Raw genomic sequence first — 12831 nt, forward strand, 5'->3', positions numbered from 1 at the left:
CCACAGCCAATAACAGATGCTTCAGAGGGGTGATGGGAAAACCCTTTCCCTGCCACCCCCATTCTGCCTGAATAAAAACACTAAAAATACAGCATTTTAGTTCAAGGTGGGGCAGAGGATATCTGTTCTTCATCCTGGATAATGTCTGGATCAAGACTCAAAGTGTGATCACTTTCAAACACATAAATAACATCCTCTTTTGTACATAAACATGCTTTCAGGTACAGGTTTCTAGGTATGTCTGTGGGTAGTAATACCTGGACACAGACTGAACCCATACAGTGTAATTTTATTCCCAAAAACCTGAAGTATGCTACAATTCCTATGAAGAAATCCATGCAAGAAAAGAATATGCGCAGCATTTCACTCATATCGCCTGTATGACATATGCAAAAAATGATCACAAACGTTACTGCTCACTGTTCCCCCTTTGGGACACCAAATCTCCATTCCCCAGGCAAACAGAATACCCAAGACTGCATGAGGGCAGAACTATGGTTAATGTGCTGGTCAACAAAACACCACTGGGTTGTAAGCCACAAGCCACAGAAGTTGAGCAAAAAGATCATTAGAAAGCACTCACACCCTTGGAGCAGTGCATTTCTGCAGCACCTCTTAATTAACGAGTATCAAAGTGGGCAGCAATTTTTAAAAACATAGGCATCTACTTTTTTCCAGCAATCAGTGGTGCTAAGTCATAACTAGTGGAAGGTGGGAAAGGATTTACGTATTGCACAAAATGCTGTCATTTGGAAGTGCTCATGCAAAAACAGTCAGCTACTATACAAGAATCCTGACTCCAAATGCAAGACAGAAAAAAACAGGCACTAACTTCTCTCAGTATCACTGTTCTCTGCAAATACAAAAATAACTTGTCTTAAAAAGTAAGTATTCAGTAAACCCATTAGAGCTATCAGAGAGCTTCCTTGGTCTTATATTATTGTTTCTCATATTATTAAAGGAAAATACTATTTGTGTATCTGAAAAAGTTACCCCAAAGCAGTCAGAGAGTTTACTTCCAAACTACCAGATATCATACTATTGAAAAACTTCTATTATTGAGATTATTATCACAGCTTTGTCTTACTGTACATATTCCGCTATGAATACTGTAGGGGAAACAGAAGAAATATGTTGACTCTGACAGCAGAAAATAACTAGAGTTGCTTCCCTATGGCCTCAAGGAGGAAGAAAAATTGTATTATCTTCCCCACGAGGATGCTCAAGATAAAATGGGCAAAAAATACTTAATGAAAATGGTTTCATAAATCCCAGCAGAAACAAAGCATCTTTACACATACTTAAAAGTCTGCAAGGCTCCATGCTGACATTTGATGAATGGATGGAATAAAATGCTCTGCAACAACTGTGCCTTCTACTGATGGCCCAAAGTTCAGGCTGGCACGGATGCTGGATGAGTATTACAGTCAAAACCAGCTCCCTTCAAGTGCTGTTTGATTGGCATAGCACAAGGACCTAAAATATTCTTGAGTTCAATTTATTTGAACACACTGGCAAGATTTTAAATCAAATCAAAGTAAGCTGTCTTTCACTGTCTCATTTTGCTTACAAAATACCTTGATTACTTGTAAATGCAGAACAGAATACAGCAGGACCAAAGGAATAGCTTAAGTCTGGGAAGCAGGAAGGCAATTCATTTTACTGAGTAGAGCCTAGCACGATCCCAGCTCATTTCAGCATGAGCTAATTTTATGAGAGCAACTGATTGCTCAAGAGACTTTGCATTAGTTAATGCAAGTGGTAATCAAGTTCCATTTACTTTGGGAGCTTTCCTTTATTTTACAAAAGAATAAAGCAGACAAAAAAACCCCTCCCCTCTTCTACTGCTGCTCCTCCTCCCAAAAAAACCCAAGAAAACTGTGATAGAATGCTGTTTTTACACACACACACACACACACACTGAAATGCATACAACAGATTATTTCAGACTACTTGTATTCAAAAAGTGTCTTTCTAGATGGGTGAACTGCAAGTACTAGACTAGACTCTTAAAGTAAATGTGTTCTTCTTTAAAAAAGAAGTACATGAGATTATTTACCACTTCTCAAGTCACAAAGTCAGAAAACCAAAGCATAACACCGAAGTTTAAATAAAAACACTTTCTAAAAACATATTGAAGCAAAACCAACACCTTATCGACATGAAACTTTTGTTCTGAGACCTGTGGTTTATGTTGGAGTAAATGTTGATGACCAACACAGTATGAACTTTGTTGCAGTTGCAATTAAAAAGAGAGCTACTTCTGAAGAAAAAAAAAAAAAGCAGCAACACCAAGATAAAGGTCATAGTCCAACCCTTCTTGTACAGAGGAACAGCTCACCTTGTTTTTTTAGAACGCAGAACATGTTAAAGTCTGCTGTGGAGGACAAGGAATTTGTGGCTCTGCATAATACTTAAGTCAAATTTCTGTTTGATATGTGAAAGTGAGAATTAGACCTACTGATTCTGTATGTGCTGTGAAACAAAGACCACCATAAAATACTATCAATGGAGTGAGGCTTTGTTTGTCAGTCACTTAATTGCTGATGCCAGCCTGTCAGCTGTCACTCTCTGCTGCAAAAAGCTGTCCATGAAAATCTACCACAGCTTCCACTATCCTCAGTGTCTCAGCACAATAAAATATGTATTAGGCGAGGACAGCAACAAAACCCCGACTGCTCTTTTTGAGCACAAACATGAGAATAACTTTGAAAATCTCTAATTAGCTTGCCAACACTTAGCTTTTTTTATTATTATTTTCCAGTACATAAGGGTGATATGAGTTAAATATGCTTAGATTCTCTGTTAAAATTATTACTTTGCTCCTCTTCTTTCTGTATCATAAACAGCATCTTTACATTAAAGAAAACTAAACATATCACAAATACCATTTACTGGTCATTTTGACAGCAGTTCACTTGCACAGAATAACTTTTTACCATCCATTTATTAAGTAATTCATTGTTCATGGTAACCCCCTATTTTAAATATGGACAAGGCTCTGAGTGATTTTGACAGGCTTGTGACTCAATCTTCTCACCATGGGTTGAAATAATTACACCAAAGGGAAAATTTTGGCACCTGCAACTCAGCTGACATTGAAGGAACCAATCCAAAATTCCTCCAGTATTATAAAGGGACCAGTAATAAAAAGCTTTCCTTTTGCTTCTGACCATCTCATTGTATTCTCAAATATATTCTGGTTTATTTTAAACAAATGCAGGAGAAAAACTAATTAACACAAAGCAAAATATATGGAAGAGAAAGAAATCACAATAAAAAGCCCAAATCCCAAAACAAATAAACTAAAATTCTGCCTGGCATTTTGTCAAACACACAGAGTCTTACTAGGAAAGCACTAATGAAGGAGCCAGTCTCACTGCTACCCAAGTGAACCAAGAGTTGTCATATAGTATCCACAGTGCATACAATCACGTGTGATGTCACTTTTGGGGAGAAAAAGAGCTCTTCTAATGAGGAGATTAAGCTAAACGAATTCAAGGTTTAAAAATAGGTTAAAATGGAGCACAAGGGCTCTTACTAGAGCACAATTCCTTTCCCAGCGCTGTGTGAGTGTTCAGGGAGCAGCCTGCAGCAGTGCTGGCGACAGTGGGATGCTGTGCTCAGCAGCTTCCCCTGCAGCCAAGTGTTCCTACTGACCTGCCCCAGCATGTCGGGTGCGATGGGAAACGTGGGCCAGATGGCTGAGTAGACACCGAAGAACACCAGCCAGAGCAGCATGCTTCCCCAGACAGCCAGGTGACTGAACTGCCAAGGAGAAAAGAAAGAAGCAGAGTCAACACAGGGCACTTCCTCCGTCCTTCTAACCTACAGATATTTCTCTGTTCAGATCTCTGTCAGACTCACTCAGCCCTGTCTACAACACTTCGTTTCAGGCCAGTAGCACAGGTTGTTTGAACAACATAAACCAGTTCTCTTCTTTGATCTTTGCCTCACGACAGGGCAGACAGATAGTCTTCTCAGTCACTCTGTCTTACTTGGAGCTCCAAAAACTCACCAGATTTTCTTTGGAACTCTGATTTCTCTCATCCAGCTCCTGCTTCCTGTCGTGCTCATGCCAGGTTCAACACATACATCAACGCAGAAATTTTCTAAGGCTCAGGTTAAAGTTCACGTGGACAAGTCCCTTACACAAGTGTATGCATACGACCCACGTGCACCACTGGCATACCCTTCCTGGAGGAAGACTCAGTGCTGTGCAGTACACTACCATAATCAACGCCTACTGATCAGCTTTGCTTTTGTAGGGAAGAACAACTGTTTCCTACAGTGTCCCAAGCTATTTAATGACATGCAAGGCAGTTGACATTCCAACTGTTTCTTTAGTCTATATACTCAGTAAGAGTAAATACAAGTAGTATTAAGCTGACCAAGTACACGTCCAGGACAGACCTTGTTTCAGTTGCATTAAAAAAAGTAATTTTTCCTACATGCTCAGATGATTTAAACTGCTTGGCTTTTACACTGCAGTGGATGGAATCAGTAATTTCAGTTGTAACAATCAACTGAGCTCATTATTGGCTCCAGCCTTTTTGGATATCAACAACTCCTGTGACTGATGACTTTGGCTCCAATTCAGAGAAGTACCTGCATAAATCTTAATTAGTAATTAACATACAGTTTTAGGAACATGGGAATGAATTCACACACAGGTTGCTGTGGTGGGCACAGTGTGTTTGTTTAGTTCTCAGCTTCATACTTTCTATTTCATGATTGTATTTGTTGACTTTTGGAACAGTACGTCTCAGAACCAAAGAAGTGTCTGAGCACTGCGTTCTGCCCACTGTGATAAACACAAACTTCTGAGGGATATGACGATTCCTGCTCCTCTGGAAGCAATAAGCATCCTCAGAAGGGAGAACTTTCTCCAGCACAGGCAGTGAAAACAAACAAGCAAGGAGTCTGTAGTACCACTGCTGACTGGCAGATACCTGGGAGCAACTGGAGGCTGCCTCACAGGAGAAGCATTCATACAGCAAAACGTCAGAGGCAATGGAAAGAACACTCTTCTAGGCACTTTCAGAAAAATGGAATTTTCTTCAGCCCTAAAAGGTGCTGGACTAATGAGCATAGGATAGGCCCTTTCCCGCAGAGAGACAGTAGGCAGGAAGATGTGGTTTAAAATTTGGCTTTTTACTGTGTTTGACCCAGGAGATCTGACCAGCAACTACTTCATTTTAAAAAAACAAATAAAAACCTAAACACCCCCTTTTTTTTTTTTTTTCTTTTAATTCAGTGTTGAAGTGAATAAAACTGAGAGACTGGAAGGGTTATTTTTTTTAACACCTGGAGGATGGAGGGGGGGAATTCATCCTTTCAGTCTACTTGCTTTTCAGAAAACTATGGACAGTTTGTGTCAAGATCCTAAAATATGGCCCTGTCACAGTAAGGAACTGTAGGGCTCAGCTCCCCAAAGAGCAAGCACTAAACTGCTGCTGCAAGAACTCATGTTTAAAAAAAGCCAGCCTCATGCAAAGGCACAACAGCCCCAGCACTGCCTTCTCAAACGGACATGACACCTTTTCACTCTTGAGTGACAGCCTTCCTTCCAAAGAAGTGGACAGAAGACTCAGGATAGCTTGGACTGATGCAAACTCCCTACTTTATGATTAAAACCAGTAAAGATAAAAGCAAGCAAGGAAACCAGTTTAGGACATTCTTAAATTGGTAGAAGGGGTATTTATGCCAGTGAAATGACTTTTTTTTCCTCCCTCCTGTTTTTTTTCTAGTCTGTTGATAGGATAGTTTTCAAGTTTTGCAGCTCTTCATCTTGCCCCTTCCAGCTCAGCAAAGACTCTACTCATTTTATGTTGCCTTTATCTTCTTCTCATGGTTATCCCAATCATCTCTTCATCTCAGGCTTGTACCCACCTAAATTCCTTCTCTACCTTTAAAAGAACTTTCTTACACATTCTCCCCACCAACCTTTGCTCTGTTGACTCTCCACTGATCTCTGTCATTTACCCCTGGAGAATTCATGTGCAAAGCAGAAGTGAGTCCATCAGGTGTTAAATAAATTACAGTCAGGAAAAAGAAATCAAGGTGCTCTCAAGTAAAAATAGATATACTGCATGGTTGTCCTGTGCATCCTATTCATCCAAAATAGTTCATATAGTGGGGTAAAACCGTGAAGAAAGCTGTGTTTGGAAAAAGCCTGCTGCAGTGTTCCAGGTCCTAACATGAAGCTGCTCCACACAGCTCCAATGTGCTGAGTTTTTTGTGCATTATGTTGCCACTTTTACCAAAGCTTTTCTTGCCACACTGCCGACTGGATATACCAGGCTCCCAATCACTTTGAATTTGCATTATTTATTTGAAGCTTTCAGCTGAACTCCCCATGTTCTCCCAAGTGGCAACATCCCTCTCACACTCAAGAAAAAATTTCATGTAACCAATACACTTGATGATGGAGAAGAGGCTTAACTCAATGTTGCACATTTAATACTCTTCAAGTAACCTAAAGATCTTCTGTCTGTTGATTCACTCACAGCTGAAACAATAGCTGTAGCCAACATCAGACTCCAAGATAATGAGTCACTGGTCCAAACAATGGGACAGGAATAATAGGTATATATATATAGAAAAAAATTAGTTCTAAAAACGACTTTCCTGTGCATAATAATGTTTTTTTCTACCAAATGTCAGCTTTAAAGAACACTGAGACTTACTACACGTTCTGGTATCTTTAAAAATAAAATTAAGAAAAGAGAGGATCGTTATTATCTCCAAGTGACTGAAAAGATACCAATTACTCAGGAAAGGCAAGAGAAGATGAAGCATCAAATAATTCACAACATATCAGGATCTAAACATGTTCACAAGCCTTGAATGTAGACTTCAATACATCCTCTTGTACATAAAATATCAAATATTTTTGCATTGAAAAAAATTGGGATATAACACAGAACTTACACATAAGCAGCAGCAAAAGAACATTTTATTTTTAGATGACAGAATGAGGCAGAAACTATTAGCATCTCCCTAAGAATTAAATAACCCAAATAGATAGTATTTCATGTTTAAAATTCGGAACAGACATCAGCTCATTAATCTTAACAATTCCTCTGTGAGGAATGAAAGACAACTTTCTACAACTAGCAGAAGCAATGAGTTTACAAGATTTAAGCCAAGCACCTCCAAGAAACTGATAAAATAAGAATGAGAGCCCTCAAAACAGCTTGGTCTTGACAGCAGTGTGTCTTATGGCATGAAAATTAGAAGTGTCCCATAGGTGTGGAGAAGCAGGGATTAGTGTTTCAGAGGGGCTGGGGGAAAGAAAGGGAGAAAGGTGTTGAAGGTTCATCAACACAAGAGCCCCCTTACCCTCCCCCATACTCTTTGGAGGTCACTGCCCTGCCAGATTCTCACACCTACCAGTAACAGAGGACTCACTCATTTCAAGTAAATAACTCAAATCTAGGAATCAACATAACTGTTTGACTAAAATCCTTATTACTGTAAGTTTCTAAATAAAAAAATCTCATCCAATGTGAAGTAACTAGTGCTTTTTACTAGCTTCTACGATGATTTCAAAGGCCAGTTGCTTAACTATAGGCAGCACCTTTCATTCCCTAATGCATTAATTTTAAAGGAGCTACAGACTACAAAGACTATGTTCTTGATCTATTTCCTTAAGCGATTACAATAGTATGTTGATTTAATGCAAAACTGTCTCAATTTTAAGTATTTAGAAAATGTAGTCAATATCCTTCTAGTGTTCTCTTCCCACTTGTAACAGGCTGCCCTTTTTCATCACACATTGTGTGATGTACAAGTTCATTTTCCTCTCATATCCAGTACTTAGAAGGCTTAGCAGTTTTACCGTTACATGAAAGATCCAGTTAAAACACTGAAGCCTCAAATGATTTTTAGTACTTCTGTATCAATACTCATTAGAAAAAATTGTGCTAATAACCCGAAAGACACTGAAGACTACTTACTCTAGTCCACGCAGTTGTTTCCAAGCCAGCTTTTAGACAAACAGTGACTACAACATACTGCAAGGAAAGAAGAAAAAAAGACAACTTCAGTACTAATACTCTCAAATTCAAAGGTGTTCATGGCCTAGTCTCCCCTTTACACTCAAAAAGTTACTACCATTTAGGTACCAACCCAGGGCCTTGGCAGTGTGGGAGGGGGGAAGGACAGGGCAAAATATATTGTTGGTGCATGTCTGGAATGAAGGAAACCAAAAAGAAATTTAAAAAGGGGGAAATCATGCACACAGCGTAAGTCTGACTTTATTTTACTTGTATATTTTCTTCTGGTTTATACCATTTTCTGATGGTATATAAAACTAAAGAAATTCTACCATTCAGAAATTGCTAGGATACACACTTACAGTGTAAACTATGTTTCCAACAAATAAATAGTCAGTTCCCTGGCCATTTGTGAATACTGCATCTGAAAGAAAGAAAAATTAACGTATTTGTTATCAGTTTATCAACAGAATGAATGAAATAACGGATTTTCAGAGAAAGTAATGGGTCCCAACCTTGTCTTTCAGAACATCTAAAAGCCCTTTTAAAAGCAATGAGATAATGCAGAAGTTGTTCTATGTCAGGCCTCAGACATGACCACAGAATCGTAGAATGTTCTGGGTTGGAAGGGACCCCTAATGGTATGATGCTCAGGTAAGAGTGCACATCCATAGTCGTGGTTGTCAGGAGCTGTCCTAGCAAAACAGCAAGTGTTTGCCAGACCCTAACGTGTGCTTTGCCTACAGGAACTGAGGTAGGTATGTCAGCATCACTTTTTCTGTTGCTATCTGTTCTGTACTACTTTTTGACACCTCTAACATATCCCATTATTTGCTGTGCCTGTGAAGAAAAGGCTTGTAAAACACCAGTTGATTTGTAGTGAAATAGAGAACAAAAAAATTAGAGCTACTGAAGTTTAATCTATAAAGGACACATGTAACATCTTACTGAAGGTTAATTCAGTAGCTAAGTAGCATTTGGTCTCCACACACCCTTTCTCTAGTCTAGTGTACAGAAGGGTAAGTACATGTTAATCTATCATTTGAAAGTGCCAACCTTGGCAATACTTCAACTGTATGTTTAGTTTTCTTTAACCCTTGTTGAATAAAAACCGGAACACCAGGAAAGCACATTCGACAGCCACGCTAATGCCAAATGAACTTCTACTCACAGGGGCTTTCAAGCATTACTCAAGCATGGAAAGTATCAGTATTTGCACAGGTTTTAAGACAACAGCCAGAGAAATACACAACCAGCAGGGATGAAAAAGGTTTAAGATAAAACCCTGGACCTGTTCCTAAACTCATACTGCCTAGCACAGCACTTCTACTACGAGGGCACTACTTTGCGAGATTTGTTTGCAAAACTGCATCTGACGCTCTTTAAGTAGGGTCATCTACTCAGTTAACTATGCTCCTGTAACGCAGCTCTCCAGGATCAGTGAATTTTAAGTATATAGAGGAGAGCTGCTGATGCCCTGACCTCTGTGACTCTGCTCAGCTTACAGATGAAAAGATCACGCATTTAGTGGAGTTACCCCAAGCTACTTGCTATGGTTTTCTTCTACAACAGCCACAACTTTGTTCTCTCCTCTTCTGTGTCTGTGAAGAGCACTAGACAAATGAGCCCTCTGTGTCCAATTAACCTAGCTGATGCCAGAAGTCAGTTTATTAAAAAAACGGCATGCTTAAATGCTTATCAGTTTTGATAGATCCAGACTAAACTGATCTATTACTATCAGTATATTGTTCTAGTGCAACATTGTAATGCACATTTAAATAACTGAATAATTTTTGGTGTAAGTCTCAATTTTTTTTCAAGTCACATTTCAACATAGTAAGTTTTGGTTTGTTTTTTTTCACAGTGATTTCTACGATCTTCCACTTTGGGAGGCTAAGCAGTCCTGAAAGGAATGATATTTCTGTTAATGAGAACAGCAGGACACTCAGAGAACATTCATTTCTAAAGATAAACAAGTGTCCATTCATGGACAATTTGCACTTCACATTCTAAGGAACTTGAGAGGTTAAAAAACATGCCAGCATGAATGCCACAGTTTTGTCTCTGGCACTGAAATCCCTTTTTCACTTGGAAATACAGAGAAACTTGAAAATTCAGTATTCATTCCTCTTTGAAAAGCAAACTAAGCAACTTATTCAAAGGACCTCAGAAAGTTGCCATTTCAGCAAGCATTTCAGTTGTTGAAATTATAAGTACATTACCTATTTAGGAATTAGTTAGAAAAACATTAATGGAAGACTAAAACAAAGACTGTATTCTTTTTTAACTGTAACCATGACAGACATTAGCCTAATATTTCTTTAGTTGGATTTAAAGAGCTCATTTCTCATAAAGGTAGTGAAACTGAACAACAAAACCCTCAGAGCAAACCAAAACCAAATTAACCATAAAAACCCCAGCCCTCTCCCCCAGAACTGAACCAAGCTCCAAGCCCACATATGGAGGAAGGGGACATCTCTACTTGTATTGTCCATCAGACATCATGTGAAGCTGCTACTAAGGATATGATACTGATGTTTTACTCATTCAAGTAGAAAACCATAAACCTGCCTCCCATAAGTATCTTTACCATCATGTCTCTGACATGAGCACTTATCTTCCCTCCCCTTCTGTTTTCTGTCACCTCCTTCCCAATTAAACCACACTGGAACTGAGAGTTTTTCTTGAAAATAGAATTTTTCAGGAAATAATTTCAGTTTTGAAAAATGTATGGATTTATGTTAACTACAATCATTTCACCTGCCCACCCACCCCACATCACCCCAAAATTCCTCATCTGACCTAGTCCTATTTCTTACAACAATAAAGAAACAGATTCCCATGGTTTCCCTTGCCTACACAACTCTATTGTAAAGCTAGGTAGGAACCACATGGGATTTACAGTTCCCTGAAACACCATGTAGCTGCATTACCTTTCATGGAAAGCAAGACTCAATAAGCCTAATTTGTGCAACAAGATGTCTCATTTCCCCAGTACCCTTAATTGCTGATCTGGTCTACTTCCATTCCAGCCAATTAATTTTTTCCACAGTACTGAAATGTGTTTTATCTTACATTTTTCAGTACTGTGTTATGGAATGGGAAAGATCCAACAAGATATAAAGCAAATGGTGGTAATAACAGCTGCTGTAACAACATTATAGAGCAAAAAGTTTAGATCTCAACTCACTACCAAAAAAAAAAAAAGAGATGAGGCATGTACAGAACACTTTTCAGTATTCCAGTAAGACATTTTGGCAAAGCAGCTGTTTAATTTTTTTCCTATTAAAGTCCCTATATGAACAATAATCACATTAGAGTAAGCTCTGAAAGCCACTAGATAACTCGCCAAGTTCAGCAGCTATAGACTATTGAACTGTCTGCCAGCATTTTCTTGGGACTTGTCATGACCCCCCATTCTGCAAACACACTGGCTCTGCAAGAGACTGAACATCAGTTACTGACATAGGAAATAACGAAGCCCTTACCGTGCTCCAGCACTTTCAGTGGAAACCAGAAGAGAATGAAGGAATGGATCAGGGCATTGATGCAGTGACCCCAGAAAACCTGAGGAAAAACAAACCAAGTTGTCAGTAAAGTCCAAAACTCTTGACCTCTCTCTAACTTCCAACAAACACTTCATTGTATAGTTTAGAGTCTGACAATGTCTGTCTTGAAGTGAAATACCTAAACTTCTGCAGGATCTATTTCCTCCTACAGTTTCTGCTCTTTCACAAAAAAACTCTGGTCTAGTTGGATGGTCTTATTCTAATAACTTAAAATATAATAGACAAGCATGCTTGCAATTTTAGATCTTAATCAAAACCCAGCAAAGATATGGAGTAATCCTTCTTTAATTATCTCAAAGAATTATTTTAAAGACTGATTCAGTACTGTGAAATATTTTGTTTTCTTTAAATGAGCAAATACTTTGTATCCCACAACTTTTAACTTGCAGATAATGCCATTTTGCACAAACTTTACCTACTCTATAATTTCCCCTCTAAACAAGACAATACAATTTCCTTGATTTAGAAGTATCTTTAGATATGTCTGTTATAGAATAAAGACAGAATTCCAAGTGCCAGCATTTTCTATAGCATTTAAACAACAAAATGAGGCAAAATGTGCTCTTCAAAACTCAGTCCAAATAAGCCAATTCAAATTTTATTTTCCAAAAGAACTATGGAAATAAAGCTGCACTAATTGCGAAAAAGCCCCCTAGTAGAGCATTGCTATAACAGGCATATTGAAGAAAATCTAGGTCATGTTATCCAGTTCCTATGAAAGTGGTAAACTCATCATTTATCTGTAGCTGAGAATTGAAAAGTCATACTCAGATACAAATCTTACTTTGAATCATAGCTTACAGATATTTCAAGACCAGTTTCAGTTGAAACCATACTAGAAAATACTTATTTAAAAACAAAGAGGGTTTTTTTAATAAAAAAAAATCATCCCTTGAAAAGAACTGGGACACAGAACAATCTTAATCTCAGTGGCTAGCATAAAGCAGAAATAACACTGGGGGATGTTATTTTCTGATGAGAAAGACCTGGAAAAGAATATGCCCATGGTTATTCTTAAAAAAAAATAATCAGATTTTCCCTTACCCTTGTGTTGAACCCATCTGCATTTTGAGTAATTTTGTATAGCTGTGGAAATCTAAGCATGCTATCTTGAGTACACGATCGTTCAAAAATTCCCAGAGTAAAGGGTGGCAGCGCTGTGAAAATCTGCAAGGAAAGCAAATAGTAATTAAAAGCAGCTATTAGTTTCAAGTGCATCTCAGATAGTATTTCAGTATCTACACAATAGTAAATTTCCCACA

At 38.4% G+C, this 12831-nt stretch overlaps 1 protein-coding gene across 1 annotated transcript in view; it reads right to left on the minus strand.

The window, feature by feature from the left end:
- The window catches only part of ATP8A2 (ATPase, aminophospholipid transporter, class I, type 8A, member 2), a 270225-nt gene that overhangs the window by 89888 nt on the left and 167506 nt on the right, over nucleotides 1–12831 (minus strand). The window contains exons 23-27 of the mRNA XM_010005627.1: nucleotides 12614–12736; nucleotides 11489–11567; nucleotides 8363–8424; nucleotides 7962–8018; nucleotides 3661–3768 (exon numbers count right to left, since the gene is read on the minus strand). Of these exons, the coding sequence (XP_010003929.1) occupies nucleotides 3661–3768; nucleotides 7962–8018; nucleotides 8363–8424; nucleotides 11489–11567; nucleotides 12614–12736 (429 nt within the window). The remainder of the gene's footprint in view (nucleotides 1–3660; nucleotides 3769–7961; nucleotides 8019–8362; nucleotides 8425–11488; nucleotides 11568–12613; nucleotides 12737–12831) is intronic.

This window comes from Chaetura pelagica, unplaced genomic scaffold (assembly GCF_000747805.2).
Source record: "Chaetura pelagica isolate M959 unplaced genomic scaffold, ChaPel_1.0 scaffold269, whole genome shotgun sequence".
NCBI classification, from domain to species: domain Eukaryota; kingdom Metazoa; phylum Chordata; class Aves; order Apodiformes; family Apodidae; genus Chaetura; species Chaetura pelagica.